This window comes from Hippopotamus amphibius, chromosome 1 (assembly GCF_030028045.1).
Source record: "Hippopotamus amphibius kiboko isolate mHipAmp2 chromosome 1, mHipAmp2.hap2, whole genome shotgun sequence".
Taxonomy (NCBI): Eukaryota; Metazoa; Chordata; class Mammalia; order Artiodactyla; family Hippopotamidae; genus Hippopotamus; species Hippopotamus amphibius.
In genome coordinates, this window is record NC_080186.1 from 9,133,455 (window position 1) to 9,152,583 (window position 19,129).

Consider the following 19,129-nt stretch of genomic DNA (forward strand, 5'->3'; position numbering starts at 1 on the left):
AGGGAGGAAAGAGGAAGTTACGGGTGACGTATGGTACATGCAGAGAGGGGATGAGAGGCACCCAAGAGCGCTGGGCGCACCTCTGCTTAGAGGAGGGCCAGCAGTTCTGTTGCTGGATTCTGTCACAGGTATTCCAGTGGCAGCTCAGACCACGGCTGCCTTAGAGAGAGGCCGAGGTGTAGCCACAGTCAGTGCTCTTGAGCCCAAGAGCTCCTCCAATCCTCTCACAGTCAACTCTCACTGAATCTCCACGACATCTCAAACATCATACAAATATTGATTGGGAAACAAATAGAAATTATAACAATTGCAGTATCTTCCTCATAGTCTAAAGTCTCCGGGCTTCAACGAATTCAGGTATAGTCTGGTGACCATGTGGAAAGACATAGCATCTATTTGGAGATCCCTAAAAACAGAGGGTTTCTCAGGACCCTACCAATCCAAGAAGAAAATTAATCCTAGCTTCACTTTCTCTTCAAAGTGTTTCAAGAAAAATGTGAGAGGTATCACAGGAGCTTTTAGAAGAGAGGCGTGTATGGGCGTGGTGTTTGCTTGTACCACACCAGGGAAGGGGTGCCCCTGCCAGGAACATGGGGGCGGAGGAGGCTCATAGCTGAGATGGACCTACTTCAAACAGGTTAATCATAAACTTGTTAGAAAGTACTTAGTCCCCAGGCAGGAGGCATTGCGGTCCAACGGAAAGTGCTCTGGGCTGGGACTCAGGAGCCCTGATTTCTGGCTCTAGCTCTGGCTCCGCGATTCTCTCCATCTGTAAAAAAGTGGTGGCTGGGTCAGATCAGAGGTGACTGCGCTTGAACTTGTCCTCAAAGACATTCTGTCTGGTCAGCACAGTGACACAGCTTTCCCCCTCCTAACCACTCAAGTGAAATGAAATTCCTGTATATGTTTTCACAAAGACTTGCAGAAGAATACTCATAGTTGCCTTATTTATAGTAGCTTCAAACTGGAGACAGCCCAAATGTCCATCAGCTGGTGACCAGATAAATAACTGGAAGTACATCTCTATGATGGAACACTACTCAGCAACAAGAAGGAATGAATTACTGAGACAGGCAACGTGGATGAATCTCAGAAACATTATGCTGAGTGGAAGAAGCCAGACACCAAAGAGTACACACTGCATAATTCTGTCTAATGAAGTTCTGGAGGCAGACATCTGTAGTGACATAAAGCAGATTCATGGTTGCCCGGGTGTGGGGAGGAAAAGGACAAGTGAACATCCTGGGGGAGGTGGGAATGTTCTAGATCTTGAGTGGAGTTGTTACACGGAGGTACAGTCGTACCTCAGTATCCACAGGGGATACCCAAATCTGTGGATGCTCAAATCATTTATTTAAAATGGCAAGGTACAGTGGGCCCTCCATTTCTGCAGGTTTTGCATCCATGGGATCAATTGGTCTGTGGTTCGTTGAATCCTCAGATGTGGAATCTGAGGCTGTGACCCACGGATATAGAGGGCCAACTGTATACATTCCTCAAAACTCATCAAACTGTGCACTGAGGGGACATTTCCTTCTATGTAAATCATGCCTCAATAAACTTGATTTCAGAAGAATAGAATTTTAAGCATTGAGGCTACATTTACATACCAGGAGATGTTTAAATTTATTTATTTAATCAGATTTCTCTTAAATAAAACCAGGAGGTCTGGAGTCACCAGGCCACCTTCCCAAGTGATCACAGTTGGCTGGAGACGAGGAGCAGCTTTTCCACTTTGGTCTTTTGAAACACAAATCAGATCATCTCAGCCAATTAGAGCCACAGGAATGATGCATTACAAAACCCTCGATATGACAGCATTCCTCTCTCACCCCTCCGTGGGTCAGCTGGGCTGCTCTGCGGTCTTGCCTGGGCTTGGAGGTTTGGCTTGGGTTTGCTCTGGGTTTGCTCTGCGTGTACTTCTGGGACCACCCTGGGACTGGCACTGTCTACATATGGCAACCACGGGAGTGCAGAGAGGGGGCGGTGGAGGTCAGATGCCTCTTAAGGCCCAGCCTTCACTTCTCTCCCTTTCCACTGACCAGACAAATCACACGGCCAAGTTCAGACACCAGGGGGAGGCGGGAGGGGACACACAGACACTTGCCTTGACCTGGAGGAGCTGCAGAGTTACCCGGCAAAGCGTGTCTGCGTGCCAGAATCAGAGTTGGGACCACCATGCATCGATCCCATCTGGTTGCTAGTTAAAACCATCACTTTGGGGAGAAAGACCCAATGTTTAAAACAGCTTTATTGGGGTATAATTTACATACCATAATATCTGCTAGTTTTAAGTGTACAGTTCAGTGATTTTAAAGAAATGTACAAAGTTATGAAACTATCACCACCTTCTAAGAAATCTTGAACTTGTTAGTTAATCAATCCCATGCCCATCCCCAGCCTGGACAACCACTAATCTACTTTCTGTTCCTCTAGATTATCGCTTTGGGGACATTTCCATTAGGACGCATTCTGCTGTGTCTGGCTTCTTTCACTGAGCATCATAACACTTTTGAGGTTATGTAGCTGTATTAGTACTTCATTCCTTTTATTGCCAAACAATATTCCAGGGAGAGATACACTACATTTTGTTTATCTGTTTACCAGTGGGTGGGCATTTGGGCTGTTTCCATGTCTCTGGCTATTACGAAGAATGCTGCTATGACCATCTGACCCCCCCCCCCCGCCCACCTCTGGGCCTCCCCACCTTCTTCTATTTCCTCTGCTTAGAAATCCCCACCTCCACTCACATCCCAGCAACCCCCTCCTCAGGGAAGCCTCCCTAGTCAGATGAGGTCACGTTCAAGTCTGCGGGGACCCCACCTGCCTTCGTGTGACACCTGTCTGTGAGCCCCACCAGCCGGTGGGCTCCCAGGGGTGGGGATCTTGTCTGTTTTGCTCACTGCTCTGTCCCACCTCCCAGCACAGTCCCAGTACACAGTAGGTGCTCAATAAAGAGTTGTTCTGTGGCGCAAAGGGAGGAGGGAGGGAGAGAGGAAGAGAGGAGACAGAGCCAGAACGCAGACCTGGCTCTTCCCGGCTGCAGTGTCCTCCCGGCTCCGAGGTGCTGCCTCCCTGGGAGTCAGCAGTCCTGGTGGGTAGGACTCCTTGGCCCCAGTTCCTTTTTTTTGCTTTAATTTAATTTTAAAAATTGAAGTATAGTTCATTTACAAGATATTGAATATAATCCCATGCTATACAGTAGGTGCTTGTTGTTTATTTCATATATAGTAGTGTGTATCTGTTAATTCCAAATTCCCAATTTATCCCTCTCTCTCCCCTTTCCCCTTTGGTAACCATCCTTGGCACTGATTCTAACCTGCAGGTACGGCTGAGAGGGACACCACTTATGAACCACCTCCCCCAGGGACCCACCCTAACTGCAGCACCAACCCAGAGGACAGTGGGGCACCTGCAAGGTGACTTTTGGGCCCCCTCTCTCCATGCCCACGGGATGCCTGGGGGACAGCTGTCTGGGGGTGGAAGTGTGGCTTGGGCTGGATCTCTGGGCCAAGACCATAAGTCATTTTGGAGGATGTGGGTCTAGGTCTGTGCTGGCACCGTGGAAGCCCAGAAGGCCTAGAAACCCAGGCCCTGCCCTCCAAGGGCCTGGCAGAGACTGTAGGATGGGGAACTGGGGACTCAAGCCTCCTTTTCCATCTTAACTGTCCATCTCACGGCTGGCCTCTCTCCTTGCAGCCCCACCCCCTCTCTGATCTCCCTGGCCGACTCCCTGACAGGTAAGGAGCGTGGAAGTGGCATCACCCACGCCCGGGGGCATGCCTCCATCTCAACCAGTGCTCCCATCTCCTTCTCCTCCACGGGGAAGCCCACCCTGGTTTCAGGTAATGATCATCTCATTGAAGCAGGGCCTTCCTCCCTGGGGACCACAAGGAGGGAGGCTTCTCACTGGGCGGCGACATCCACTTGGTGGGGCTGGGGGGAACCAAGGTTGACCTCAGGTCTCTGTTTCTTGATCTGGGGCTGTGGCTCTGTCACTTGCTAGAGATTATTCCTTAATTCTTCTGAGCAGGGCTTTTATTCACCTCTTCATCCCCACGGCCCATAATTGCCACTCAGAAAATATTTGGTGACCTTGACTAGTTTCTTAGTTCTTTTGAGCTTCAGTTTTCTCACCTGTAACATTGTAACAGCATATACCACGCAGGGTAGTAAGCCTGTACAGTACACAGCTCCCCTTAGACTGTAGTTCTAAGTGCCATGCATTTTAGGACTTGAAGTTCTAGTATGGGACACTGTGTGGCAGTAGCTCTCCGGCCAGCGGCGCTCAAAGAGATCCTGGACTTGACGCTGTCAGCAATTTGCTAGAAAAGCCAATTACCAGCCCCAGCCAGCGTACTGAATCGGAACCTGCATTTTAACATGGTCCCCAGGAGAATTGTATACACAGGAATGTTTAAGAAGCACTTATGCGGCACCTGCTACTTTTTTAACATCTAAAGATGGACTTTTAAAAATATCTATATATTGATTTTCACAAGTAACAAAGGGAGAAAAAAAAGAGGCACGTTAAGTACTAAGATGCAAAAAAATATATCCAGACAGCGGTTAAGGGCCTGGGCTCTGGAGTCCCCCTGGCCTGGCCTAATGGTCTTCCTAAAGCCAGGTAAGGAAGGACAGGTGGGTAAGGGCTGGACAAGATGGATACAGATACGATCTGAGTTTCTATCCTGGCTTGAGAAAGGACCAGGTCCTGTCAGCCACAGTGGAGTCTGTGTCCAGAAGGAGGAAGTAGCATGGGGCGAGGGCTGTCCTGTGTGGTTGCCGTAGGGTCCCTGGCTCACGGCCATGATGTAGACTTCAGGGGCCACCTGTGCCAGGGTGAGAGAGCAGGGTGACTCTGTGTTCCAGGACCTGTGCTCTTCTGGGTGATCTTGACACTGGTGGTGGTCGTCAGCTTCAGCTCCTTTCTCCTGTGCCACCGGAGGGCCTGCAGGAAGTGGATTGGGCAGAGTGAGTGCATGTGTCCCTGGAGCCTTGGGAGGGCAGGGTGCTCTGTGCTAGCCTGGCCTGGGTCCCTCTCCCTCCCTGCCCGCCCTTACCTGGCTCTGGTCTGAGGCTGGCACCCCTAGCCCTCCTCCTGCTGTCGTTTCAGAGCTCCACCTGTGCTACCCAGTCCAGGCCTTCCGGCCCAAGCCGGAACCTATGGGTAAGTGTCCAGAGGTCCAAAGGGGCCACGCGTGGCTGCACAGCAGCTCTGGACTGTGGGTTTGGAACACCCTTGGGGCTCCCTCCGTGTGGGTTCCCACAAGCTGCTCCTTTCTGTGCAACCTCGTCTGTGATGGGAATTTAACGTGGGTGGAAACTGTGTGACATGTCGCATTCAGCGTCAGATGGCGTGCGGGCATAGAGTTTCAAAAACCCCCCTTGTCCTTCATTCTTGCTCTTATCGTGCCCTCAGGAGAGCCGAGGGCACAGGGGTCGGGGCGGGGTGGGGTGGGGCAGGCAGGCCGATATGGGGCTGGAATCCTGAGTCTGCCACATACCTGCTACATGATCTTGGGTGAGTTCCTTAATTCCTCTGTGGCTCAGTTTCCTCATCTGTAAAATGGGGACAGTGGGGCCTAATTCAGGGTGGGCATGTGGATTTACCATGATGGGGCCTGTTAAGTGCTGCGTGGGGCGCCTGCACGCAGTCAGTGCTCGGTGAGTAGTGGCTGCTGTTTGCTGACAGGCCCCCAGGGTCTGGGGCCTTTTTCTTCGTCAGGAATCCCATGCCTTCCTGAGTTCTAGGTTGTTCTGAACTCTTCTCTCTGATCCCTGGCCAGCATCCAGGCCACCTCTTCCAGGCAGCCTGCCATGCTCCACCCATCCAGGCATCAGATGCTTTCAGCTCTCAACTGGGGGGAGGGGACCCCAGCCATCTTGTGCCAAGTGTCTCCTCTCCCCTAGGCAGCCTCTTTCGAGGCAGGGCAAGGTCCACCTCAGCACATCACAAGCATTGATTGAGCACCTATTGTGTATAGGCCCTGACCCACAGGGGAGGGAACGAACATAAATGGTCTGAGCTTCCTTTTCTAGTTTTAAGGCAGGCTCCCGGAGAGGGTCTCACTGACCCAGGAGCCCCAGGAAGGTGGGTGGTGCTCTTCATTCTATAAAGAGAAGACAGGACCTGGGGCCACAGCACCTGTAGGTGCCACTGCCAAACTCAGGTGCTGGTCCTTGAGATGGCAGGTCTTGTTTGTAGAGGGCTCAGTTCTGTCACCTCTTCCTTCCTCCCTGCAAGGGTTGTCCACCATCCAGTGCCCACCCTGGAGCCTAGGGGTCAACTCAGACCATGCCCGCTGGGTCCCCAGGCCCCGTGGAGAACCGGCTTCTGACTTGGGCCCCTGAACACAGTCCGTGAGGCATGTTTTGGATTTGATGAGTTTCACGGCAGGTGCTTGTGTTCCCTTTGCAAGGGGGGTTTTTGTGTTTTGACAGTTTCAAGCCTTTTTCCATGAGCTGTCAGGCTCAGTGTCTCATTGAAACCTGCGTTTGCTTTCTTGACATTTTTCTAGTATTAGAGTTTCCATTGCTGTCAGTTTATTTTTTTCTTCAAACCTCCGTGATAGCAGTTTTGTCTCTCTCTCACACACACACACACACGCACACACACACACACACACACAGAAAGAGAGAGAGGGAGAGACAAAAAGCACCTTCCCTTAAGAAACCAGACCTACCAGGAACCGAGCCTGGAGATCAGTGGTGGCCACCCTGTTTGGGGCTGTTTCTGGCCCGCTGGCTTCCGGAGGGTCCTGAGGGTCTGGTTCCCAGGTCCGAGAGGGACGGAGGTGACGCAGGGGGCAGGATGTGGACGGACTGAGCCGGGTGGGTACAGCGGGGGCTGCAGGGGGACAGGAGCCTTTATTCACTCATTGGCTCCTTCCTGTATCCATTGGGCACTTCCTAGTGGCCCTGTGCTGGGTACAGAAAGTGCCCTCCTAAGCTTTCAGACCAGCATCAATTGCTCAAAGGACTAAAGGCGTGCGGGATGGGAATGGTAGCCCCAGCCCTGCCGGTCCCGGAGCTCCAGGGCCCGGAGAGCCCCTGGTGTGGTAAGCAGCGCATCAGCAATCTGGGAAGGTGCCCATTTCATGCTCACCCCCATCTCCGAATGCATGGACTTGGTGGTGTGTGTCCTCGCTGGCAGGCACACAGGTGTTCTCATTTTACCTCTCCTTGTGAGGCAGCCACTGTTATCCCCATTTCACAGATGCGAAAGCTGAGGCACAGGAAGATGAAACCGCTTGGTTAATGAGCAGCAGGACCAGCCAGGATTTTGGTGGTGGTGGTGGTGAGATTTTTGCATAAAAGCTCTCACCCTTGGCACTGCTGACATCTGCACGGGGTCCTCATTGCTGTGGGGGCTGTCCTTGTGCGTTACAGGATGCCAGGCAGATTCCCTGGCCTCTCAACCCGTCAGATACTAGTAGCTCCTCCCATCTGGGACAGACAGACGTCTCTCCAGGTATTGCCAAATTTCCTCTGGAGGACAATGTCACTCCTGGTTGAGAAACACTGAAATTCTTCAACCCTTCATTTTTAAAGGACACTATAGTCATTACGTTATCTGTTACTTCAGGCATGTTTAAGTTGGAAAAATCTTTTGTTTGTTTGGAAACAATTTCAAACATGCAGAAAAGTCTCAAGGGCGGGACGAATAACTTATTTTTTCTGTACCATTTGAGAGTAAGTTACTGACTTAATGCCGTATCATCCCTGAGTAACTGAGTGTGTATTTCCCACAACTGTAGTAAAACCATCAAAATCAGAGAATTCGCTTTGATGTATCACCACCAGCTGATTCGCAGACCCCAGTCAAGTTTCTTCACTGATCCCAATCATGTCGTACAGACAAAAAGATGCAGTTCAGTGTCTCGTGCTGCATTTGGCTGTCATGTCTTGTGTCTCCTTCAGTCTGGTTGTCCCCTGTGGTCATGACCTTGCCACTTTGGAAGATTCCACCAGTGATTCTGTGGCTGACCCTCATCTTGGGTTTGCAGGACGTTTCCTCTTGCTTGGATTCAGGTGGTGCATCTTTGGCGGGAGGATCCCAGGAGGGAGGCATCCCCCCTCCCCCCACCAGGTTTCTCTTTGTCCCTTTCCCGGTGGCGTGTTCACCATGAGCCCTTGATTAGGGTGGTGTCTGCCAGATTTCTCCAGCGTGAAGTCCTCTTTCCTCTGTGGTCATTGCTAAGCATTTTGAAGGGAGGTATTTTGAGGCTCTGTGAATAATCAGTGCCACATCAACTTCCCTCCGTTTCTGTATGTATGTCCGTCTGGACTCATGATTCCTCTCTTACTCTACTGCCATCAGCACTTAATTTGATGTTCAAATTGTCCTGGGTTAGGCCAGTGGGGACCCCTTCAAGCTGGCTCTGGTGTCCTTTTGTCCCCATTCTTCTGTGTTTGGAGCACTTTTTTTTCCTTTTTTTCTTTCTCTCTTCTTTCTTTTTTGGCTGCGCTGGGAGAGTTGTGGAATCTTAGTTCCCAGACCAGGGATTGAACCTGGCACCTCGGCAGTGAGAACTCCGAGTCCTAACCACTGGAATGCCAGGGAATTCCCTGGAGCACTCCTTTACTCTACAATGTTCCTAACTTAGCTTGTAATTCCCTGTCCCATCCTGGAGTTGAATCTAGGGGTGCTCGTTGCCAAACGCCTTCCTTGGGTCTGTTCTGCTTTTGACAGCAGCCGGGACCCCAGGCCAGAGAGGGGATGAGACTGAAAGGGAAGAGCGATGAGAGTGGAAGGGATGGATAACTCCGGTGACAGAACCCACGTGCTTGGCTAGAGCAGCCCTCAGAGCAGCCCTGGGAAACCAGGCACTTTTCCCTGGGGAGGAGGGGCCCACCGATGCCCAGTGTGTGTATCCCTGGACGCATGTCCTGGGATGCTGGACATGTTTATGAGAAGACTGTTGTTATTTCAAAAAGCAAGAATACCAATAAGGGAAGACAGTGGACTGAAGCAACCTTTTTAGGGGAAAAGCACTTATGAAATGTGACCTCTGTACTTGGCACAATTTGTTCTGGGTCTTTATCAAAGTACACAGGCGGGTTGTACCATGGCTGTAAGCAGATGTTCGTGCCTTCTGGATCCTGCCTTTTCACCTTGATGGTATTTTATGCCTGTTTCCGACTGTCAGTATCAGATGCTGGTTTTCTTTTCGCTGTGGTGGAGTGCCAAGCCACAGGAGCGTCCTGGGCCCTGCGTGCTAGGTGGCATCCTGGCCACCTTCCCTCTTAAATGTTTTAATTTAAAAAAATCTAAATAGACTTCTTTTTTTTTTTTTTAGAAAAGTTTTAGACTTACAGAAAATTTGAGAAGTTAGTACAGAGAGTTTCCATATAGCCCACACCCAGTTTCCTCTGTTAGGAACATCTTGTATTAGTACGGTACGTTTGTCACAATAAACAAACTAATACTGATACATTATTATTGACTAAAGCCCGTACTCTGTTCAGACCTGCTTAGTTTTGCCTAATGTCCTAGTACTGCTCTGAGATTCCACCCAGGACACCACATTGCATGTAGTCGTCATGTCTTAGGCTCCTCTGGCCTGTGACAGTTTCTGTCTTTCCTTGCTTTTGCTGACCTTGGCAGTTTTCAGGCGTGCTGGTGGGTTAAGTTGTAGGATGCCTCTCTGATGGAATTTGTCTACTGTTTTTCTCCTGATTGGATTGGAGTTGTGGGTTTGAGGGAGGAAGACCACATGGGTTCAGTGTCATTTTCATCATAACATATCAAGGGCTTATGCTCTCAACGTGATTGATCCCTGGGCACCTTCGCTTTTGAGATCTCATTTCATCTTCATAAAAACCCTCCAAAGTTGGCATGATCTGTCCCCGTTTCCAAATGAGAGAACTAAAGGCTGGGAAAAGTGAAGGACGTTGTGCTGGAGTTTCACTGCTAGGAAAGCCTCCAATGTAGGACTGCTAAGCTGCTTTACAGCTTGGCGCCGGGCTTGGTTTCAGTTTTTGGTGATTATAAACTGCACTGCAGTTCACAGCCCGGTTGCTTTCCTTTGGGTTATTTCCTGAGGGTGTGTCCCTGAAGAAGGATTACTGGGTCAAAGTGTGTGAAGTTTTCATTGCCAGATGGCTCGTGAGAAAGAGGGAACCAGTTCACAGGGCATGAGCAGCTGTGTTCCTGTTTACCCACATCCTCTCCAAGACTGTGTTTTATCATTTTTATGTGTTTTGTCTTGTTACGTTGTCACACACTTTTTTTCTCAATGACTTACTGCCAAATGACAGTTGGCTGTTTGCAAAACTCAAAATCACTCTTAAAGGGTGAAGATTTGGCTTCACTGACATCATTTAAAAGAATGTGCCTCAGGCCAGACAGTGTTTCTCAAAGTGCTGGCTCGGGCAATGGACAGTGGCCTCCTCGTGGAAGGGAGCCTCGGCCTCCCAAGGTGACCAGAGTTACCAGATTTGTTAAATCAAGAGTCAAGAATTGTGTCAGTTTATACATGTACTTCTTTTGACCATTATTCTGATCCGTTTCCCCTTTAGACATTTTACCTGCTGATGGTCATTTAAAAGGGAGATGGAAGAGCGTCCCCCAAACTGGCCTGGTGTCCACACAGCAGATTCAGATTGCCTGTCTTGTTGTATTATCGTGGTCAGTTGGCCTCCAGTGAGCGTTTCCACTAGGATTCGGGGATGCTGCTTCCCCGGAGCGGCTGAGGTCAGACAGTGTTCTGAAGGTGACTTAGCTGGCATCCTGGCCTCTTCGTACAAGATTTCTCTGGTCAGGTGTGCACAAGTAGTAGCAACAAAAGCCATACCTCTGTAGGCAGCCTCTTCGGGAGTTGTAAGAGGCCCTGTGCCCCCAGACGATGGTCAGCACCTGGGAGGTGACTTGCCTTGGCTTAGACAGGTGCCTGGGTACCATCTCCAGCTTTCCCAGGTGGCCATCAGGCCATGGTTAAATGTCAACATACACTTGGCCATGACCTAGTGCCCTGTTTAATATGAGAGGAAAGTTGGAGAGAGTGTGAGGTTTGGGATGAGAAGATAAAGGTTGTGCCCTAAGGATCATTGCATCCCGAGCCCACCAGAGGGTGGGATTGCAGGGATTGGGATGACCAGTGAGGCTGATCACGTGGACTATTTCAGGCACATGTGATAGAAAACCGAACTCATGCTGGCCTGGCCAAAAGGGCTCTGGGGTCCACTGGCTTTAGTCGTGTCCGACACAGAACTCAGAAGAGGTCCTTAGGAACTGTCACCCGCTCTCTATCACCTGGGGGTCCTCCATGTGAGTTGTGTGGGTTTCACATGGTGCTCCAGGGGGTTCTGGCCTCTCTAGCTCCTGGAGGCTACCAGGTAGTAGCCGCAGCCACAGACCAATTTCTGACCCAGCAGAAGCGTCTTCAGCTCCAACTGGGGTCTGCTCTGGTCCTGACCCTCTCCTGTGTGCGTATGAGAGTGGGTGGGCTCGGAAGGGGGTCTGGAGTCCTGATGGGCTTGCTTGGTGGCTGAGAGAGAAGTGATTCCTCTGTTCTCTGGCTGCCACTGGGAGGTAAGCCCCTGTGCCCCAGGCCTGAAACCCATGCAGTGCTCTCTAGGTCTGATGGAGGCACCACTACCTGGGGGCAGTGGAGGGGGCATTTGCTCGCAGGGGGGGTGGGGCAGGGCCAGGCAGCTGCCAGACTCCCCTTGGTGAAGTCACTGCTCTTTTTCTCCTTGCAGATTCCAGGCCCAGGAGGAACCTGACAGTAAGTAGCCCTTTCCCAACTTTGTGCCCCTAAACGTGACTCCTTCCCTAGCAGATCTGCTGGTTCTGAGAGCGGCCCGGTGGATCCCTCGCTTCCCACGGCCCAGGTGCAGCTTCCCCTGCAAGTTCAGGCCGGGTCTGGCCCAGGCAGGGAGCGCTGAGCACGGCGGGGCCTCAGCCAGGCCCTGGCCCAGGATGCAGAGCCCCCCCCACAGCAGCCTCGGCCGCTGGCTCATCCCTCGGGGGACTTCCAGAAGGGCCTGCCAGACACTGGATTCGGTTTGGGCCATTTGGTTGCCAGGTGTGGTCTGGGGGAAGCCTGTGTTCGTTTCCCCCTTCTCCTTCACTCCTCCATGAGTCTCGTCCTCAGAGCTGGATGTCAAATCGTGAGCACAAACTTTTGAAACTTCAGCTATCACGTATGGGGCACTTACGGTACACTAGGCACCTGGCTTTGTGCTTTCTTGAAGTTATTCCAGCTAATCCTCACGACACACAGAGGTTGATACTGTGTAGAAGAGGAAATGGGGGCCCAGACAGAAAAGGTGGTTCCACGACCGGAAAATAGGTCAGTTAGGATTTGAGGCCTGGTTTGTGTGACCCCAAAGCCGGTGCTCTGAACTGTTACCTTGTGCTGCCTCCTAGTAAGAGCATCTTCACCTGCCTTTCATGAAGGGCTCGCTGTGTGCGAGCGCTGGGCTGGGGGCTTTGCACATGTCACCGCTGACCCTGCAACCACCCAGGATGGGGCGCGTACATCAGGTCCTCACCGGGCTTGTCCTGACGCCTTGCTCTGTGCCTGGCATCCCAGGGGCAGCGCAAGGACCAGTGTGGAGGGGAGCAGGGGCACCGCCCTCTGCAGCTGAGGGGGGAGAAGGACAAAGCACACCATATGGGCCAGGTGTCAGGTGTGTGTGGTTCGCCCACTTTTTTTTCCCCACTCATCAGTTCTTCTGTTACTCTCTTTTAACTCAAACATTCATACGCAAGAACGGTTTCCATCCTTTATTTTTAAACATAATAGATGGAACCACAATACAAGTTCAATTTCACATCGTGGGAGATCACATTCAAACATGCTTGGGTCAGACAAGTTGCTGTTTTAATGCCGAGAAAGTTTTTTTTTTTTTTTTCACATCTTTATTGGAGTATAATTGCTTTACAATGTTGTCTTCGTTTCTGCTGCACAACAAAATGAATCAGCTATATGTATATATATATCCCCATATCCCCTCCCTCTTGAGCCTTCCTCCCACCCTCCCAATCCTACCCCTCTAGGTCTTCGCAAAGCATCGAGTTGATCTCCCTGTGCTCTGCAGCAGCTTCGCACTAGCTCTCCATTTTACATTTGGTAGGGTATATATGTCAATGCTACTCTCTCACTTCATCCCAGCTTCCCCTCCCTACCCTCCATGTCCTCAAGTCCGTTCTCTATATCTGTGTCTTTATTCCTGCCCTGCCGCTATGTTCGTCAGTACCATTGCTTTAGATTCCATATATATGATGCTGAGAAATTTCATGAAAAAAGTATTTAACAATTTGTAAGGTAATCAAATAGCTTTTGGGCACGTGGGCCAACACATTAATAGTAGCTTGTTTAAGAATGCCGCCTTTTGGACTTCAAGTAATTTTAAACGAATATTCAGGATCATGTAGCTATACTTTCTGAATGACTCAAACTCTTTCCCTTTTGAAGGCTGAAGGTAAACGGTATTTATGGGAGAACATTTCACAAGAGCACTTCTCCTTGGCACTTACGGAAAAATCAAAAACGAAACCCACATTTTCCTGAGACATAACTGTTTTTAGAATACATCAGTGTGATCATAAAAGACTCCTGTCCCAGGAGCAGGGGAGTGGGGGTGGGCCTGGAGACGGGGGCTAACGTGTATGGGTTCCAAAGTGAGATACTGGGGTTCAAGTACTAGCCAGATACTTACTAACTAACCCTGAGCAAGTTACTGGCCTCCTCTGTGCCTCAGTTTCCTGATCTGTAAAATGGGGAGGGTGCTCATATAGCCACCTTGTAGAGTGGCTGTTAAGGATTAACACATGGTAAGCATTGTCTGCAATGCTGACAGTATCTTTATTTAGTACAAGTTAAAAACCATGTGACTTCAGAGGGTCCCACACGCAGGTAGTCAGGCTATCAAGGCGCATGACGGCTTTAAAGCAGAGAGGGAGACTCACTGGGGTCTATGGAGATGAAAAAACAGGGGCTCCCTAGCTCAGAGACTGGGGGAGGTTGGGGCATCCTATATCAGCACCATTCCCTCTGTGCCCACGGCAGCTGACCAAGAGCCTATCAGTGACAGAGCCGGGCAGTGAGGAGCAGGGGTTGCTGAGCTCCCCGGCTGTGGAGACCTGCCCCAACCTGGAGAGCCTGCGGTTGCTGGAGGCCAACCCAGCCAGCAGCCCCTCGACCCCCACGGACCTTCCTGAGCCCCGAGGGACCATGGAGCACACCAACAACAGGATCGGTGAGTCAGCCTGTGTGGGGGTTCTTGGGGTACTCACGGGGCAGGGGGCAGGGGGAGATGGGCCCTGAGCCCCCAACGGGGACCAGAGACCCTGGGGATAGAAAGCCCAGCAAGGAAGATGTGGGGGTTCTCCCACCGGCCCTCCTAAGTAGGAGATGATCTTTGGGAAGGAGTTAAGCCATTTTCAGGGGTATCAAACAGCTTGCTCTGCTTCTTCAACCCAGTGTAAATTTCCGTAAAATGGGAATAGCGGGATATTCATATCCATCCGGGGCCATTGTGAGAATTCGTGAAATGATGTGCATGAAATTGTCCTAGTGGGTGGGGGGCTCCCCTTGCCTGGTGCCTGCTCTCATTAGAGGCAAAGTAAATGCCACCCCGACCCCCAGCAAAGGGCCCCTGAGGGGGACGGAGGGAGACATCAGGGATGTAAGAGCTGCCGCATGGCTGATGCATCCAGGCACTGTGCACTTGTCGCCTCTTGTCACACAGCCTTCTGAGGATGGGGTCTTTCCCTCCCTTTTACAATTGGGAAAACAGCAGTTAAGTAGGGAGAAGTGATTTCCCCCATCACACAGCTACCAAGCGGCAGCGCGGAGACTCGACCCCACGCCTGTGGGCTCCGCATCACCCCGCTGTGGAGCACGGAGGTCAGCGCGCCCCAAACTGCAGCCACCCTCCAGCTGGGACAGACCTTCCGCTCCCATGGGCCTCTCTGCCTCCCTCCTTCTCTCTCCCCTGGTGCAACGAGAGCATTTCTACCAAAATGGATACGTGCCCATGTTACACCCCTGTTTGAAGCCCTCCAGGGGGTCCCTGCCACCTGCAGGGTGGATTCCAGGCCTCTTATTCCAGCATTTAAGCTGCCTCCTCCCCACCAGGCTTGCCAGCCTCTCAACCCCACAGGTCTGGTCTTCCCACTGAATAGCAGTTTCCTAATTTACGGAGCCCTATCTCACTTCTGAGCTTCTCCGTAGGAGCTGCTTCCTCACTTGAAACAGCCAACTCCACCTCCTTGAATCTAGTTAATTCTTGAGGACCCCGTTTATTTGCCTCCTCCTCCAGGAAGGCCTCCCTTCCCTCTCAACTCTCCAGTCTAGGAGACACCCCTCTGCTGTGCGCCCCCAGAACCCAGGCTTCCCCGCTTAGTGTCCTCAGCACCCAGCCTCCTTCTCCCCCAACCCCCACTTGGCTGTGAGCTCCCTGGGGGCAGGGCCATAATGAGCTCCATCTCTGTCTTCTCTGGAGGGTTAACCATCACTGAGATAATTCCAAAGAGCCCTTTGTGATCATCCTACACATTTCTGTGGCAGGGATTTTTGGATAGAAGGCTTCAGGGCAAGAGCCCGTAGCACCAAGCTGAAATTTTTGGAACTGTAGCTTTTAGGAACTGTTATTGGAAAAGAATGTGTTTTGGGAAATACCGCTGCAGGCATCTCCTGCAAATTTCCTAAGAAGTCCTAATTTGAACCTTTGAGTGCATGCTGAGTACAATGCCTGGAACCACAGGGCTGGGGCTCTGGGAGTGTTTGGGGGGGAGGCGGTGGATGGAGGCACCAGGCTCCCAGGTGGGCTGGGGCGTGGGCAGCCTGGCCTGTAAGCCTGGCTGGTGAGCAGGTTGGAGCTTCTCCTGGGACCTTCAAGAGATGGTGAGCCCTTCGTCCTCCTGACACCTCCCCGGAGACGTACCCCCTTGTCCAGTTCCCAAGGCGCCAAAACTCTGGCTGTGCTTTAGCCCTCTACCCCCGGGGAAGGGGGAGCCCGTTCCCCTCATCTCCACCCTCCTGCCCAGCACGACAATGTCCCTGGATTCTGGAGCCCTAGGTGGGGCAGGAAGTCCAAGCAACGTCTAGAAGACTCTGCCCCCCCCAACTTGGGAGGGGGTAACCCTGTGATGGGGGACAGAGCCAGAGGCATCAGGACCTGAGAAACGCAAGGCGGGGGTAGCCTGGCCCCCAGCTGCGGCTGCTTCTATCTGGACAAACCCACACCGCTCCTTTCACACCCCTACTCCTCTGTGTCTGTCTGTCTGTCTCATCTCCTCGTCCCGTCTGGCCTCCTCTGGGTTCTGTCTCACCTTCCGGGGTCTCCTCTCCCTCACCACCCCTGGCTGCCACCTTTTGCCAGCCCTTCGGGTCAGGTCGCGGGGCAAGGGGCCTACAGGCCTTGAGGGAGGGTGGTGGCGTGAGGCTGTGCTCTCTTTCGGGGTGCAGGGAGGCCTCCCAGCCCACCGCTTATGTCATGCTTGTAGCCTTCCCTGTAGCCCCTACTGCTATTTTGAACACGTCTCTCTATCCTGGAGGCGTCAAAGACCAAGACAGAAGAACTGGCATTATGCAATGGGGTTGAGGGTGCAGAGGCCCTGAGAATCTTTGGGGGGCTCCTGCATCAGAGGGGTGTAACCGGGTTCGCCAGAGAGGCAGGGATCCCGAGCTCCCTGCCCCACCCTAGCCCTCAAGTTCCCTCTTGAGCTTCCCCATTCCGACTCCAGAGAGAGGTCCAGGGCTGAGCGATGGGGAGCTGGCTCTCTGCCCTGAGCTCAAGACCGTCAGGAGCGGGGCTGCTGGCGTTTGGAGTGAGCTGACCTGGGTGAGCCAGGCTCCCCACTTCCCGGCTTCTCGGGCACCTTCCTTAGCTCCCCTGAGACTCCAAAACCCTGGCAGCGAGTGGTCAGCGGACGGCAGGGGTCATGCCGTGGGCTGGTTATTCATCCAGGCGAGCCACACAGACAGCCTTCTGTGCTAGGCAGGCACAAAACAATAAGCAATAAACACCGAGATATACTGGCCCCTGCAAAGCTGTCCAGATCGCAGGCTGTTGGTGATGATGAACAGGGTTGAGGTTGCTGTAGGGTGTGACCGTCTGTTTGGGTTTGCCTGGACTGAAGAGGTTCCTGGGACGCGGTCCTTTCAATGCTAAAACCAGGAGCCTCTCAGGCACACCAGGATGTGTTGCCGCCCCCTCTCCACCTCTCCATCCTCAGGTTTCTGCTTTAGGTACACGGATAGAAGCTGAAAGGGCAGTTGGGCAGGGTGAAGTTTTTTTGGGGGGATTTCTTTTAAGTACCTAGTGACCTCAGGCAGGTCATTTAATGTCTCTGGGCTCCAGATTCTTTATCTGTGAGGATGATGGTAGACTCTCTACCTTGTGGAAGTGATGCAAGGACTCGGGCGCTAATGTGTGAGAAGCATCTGGAATAGCATCCTGCACAGGCACACTCTGCAAGTGTTCACTGGTTCTACTGGTGTCAATGTCATTCCCTGATTTCTCCCCACAGCCTGTTTCTCTCCTAACCCTTTTCTCTCCTCTCCTACCCCATCCCGGCAGAAGTGTCGAGAAAATCACAAGCATCTCCTGTACATGGGCTAGTCCTTAACCTTTCAGCACACAGTTCCTAGCTGTTTTATCTCCTTTGAGCCTCAGGATACCTGTGAAGTTGGCGGGGCTTATTGTGTATCAGAGAGGCTGTGCCATCTGCCTGAGGCCACACAGCAGGAGTGGCAGAGCCAGGACTGGGACCTTCCTCTGCCTATGTGTTTCCATGCAGCTGGGGCTCTGATCTCCTCATCTCCCCCACCCTTTTGCTTTGCAGAGAACATCTACATCATGAAGGCTGACACCGTGATTGTGGGGACCGTGAAGGCCGAGGTGCCTGAGGTCCAGGGCCCTGTGGGGCTGCCCGGGCCTGAGTTCGAGGAGGATCTGGAGGTGGACCATGCCCCCCACTACCCGGAGCAGGAGACAGAACCACCGCTGGGCAACTGTGGGGACGTTATGTTTTCGGTGGAGGAGGAAGGGAAGGAGGACCCCTTGCCCACGACCGTCTCTGGGAAATGAGGCCTGGCCTGGGCTGGGGCTGAGAGGGCAGCTGGGTGCCTCTGGAGACCACGGTGGCCCCGGTGGCCCGAAGCTGGTAGCACCAACCTGGTGGCAGAGGTGCGTCTGGCCTGAAATGAGGTTCCGGCATCCATCAGTAGACCCAGCCTATCAGCGCAGGAGGTTCTGCTGGTCTGTACGGGCACCCCCACCCAGCTGCCCCCCAACTCAGACTCTGGGGAGCCCAGGCCTGTGCAGCAGAGACAACCAAGGGGCTGGATCTGAACAGTGCTGTGTGTTGGGGCAACAGACGGCCGGCAGGGCCCAGGCATCCTGCCTTCTGCTGCTGCCAAGAAGATGCCTGAGCACCCTGGGTGTCAGACACACACCCCAGAGCAGAGGCTGAGGCCACAAGGCACATAACCCACCCCACCCTCCCCTGCCCAACCACACGCCCACCTTTTCCTGTCACCGTGGCCTCAGGAGTGGTGCCCGCTCAGCCTTGCCGCCGTGCTAGCTGCCCCCAGTTACTGTGAAGTGGCCCCGTGGGCACTGAGCCAGCGCCTGTGGTTGTTTCTCCTGAGTCAAAAGGGAAGTTGAGCGATGGGGTGTTGTCCGGCTGCTCCATCTCGGCCGTAGCCACAGCGCAGAACTCTGTGCGGACGTGAGCCCCCAGCCTGGCCTCCAGCCCTGCCTGGGCTGCTGGGACACTCCTGCTGCTCCAGTGCTTCCTGTTCTATAGCCTCCACGGTGGGCCCAGGGCCCAGGGCACATCAGTGTCCCCGCCGCAGCATGCATCTCGGGACCTAGATACCTGCAGATTCTTAGCAGCTCTGGTGCCCCTGCCCACCCGGAGACCCTGCCCACCCAGCTGCTGCCTGGAGAGGGGCATGCTCTGCTTCGCCCAGGGGGCTTCCTCCCCGCATGGAGAAGGGGAACCGTGGGCCCTTCTTGGGTCCTTGCCCGCTCTGTGGGTACCACGTGCTCTGTCCTGGGCCATGAAAGATGTGCCTTCCCCAGATCTACCACGTGCATAGATCCTGGTGGTGCCTTTGACTCCAGCCGCTCAGCACCCGTGATGGGGATGTGCATGTCAAAAAAC

The 19,129-nt window shown here is 52.8% G+C and overlaps 1 protein-coding gene across 1 annotated transcript in view; it reads left to right on the forward strand.

The window, feature by feature from the left end:
- The window catches only part of TNFRSF8 (TNF receptor superfamily member 8), a 44,498-nt gene extending 26,350 nt beyond the window's left edge, over window positions 1-18,148 (forward strand). The window contains exons 10-16 of the mRNA XM_057731136.1: window positions 3,326-3,419; window positions 3,700-3,845; window positions 4,873-4,974; window positions 5,117-5,170; window positions 11,707-11,732; window positions 14,022-14,211; window positions 17,804-18,148. Coding sequence (XP_057587119.1) covers window positions 3,326-3,419; window positions 3,700-3,845; window positions 4,873-4,974; window positions 5,117-5,170; window positions 11,707-11,732; window positions 14,022-14,211; window positions 17,804-18,048 — 857 coding nt within the window. The 3' untranslated portion in view covers window positions 18,049-18,148. The remainder of the gene's footprint in view (window positions 1-3,325; window positions 3,420-3,699; window positions 3,846-4,872; window positions 4,975-5,116; window positions 5,171-11,706; window positions 11,733-14,021; window positions 14,212-17,803) is intronic.
- Window positions 18,149-19,129: the final 981 nt, after the last annotated feature.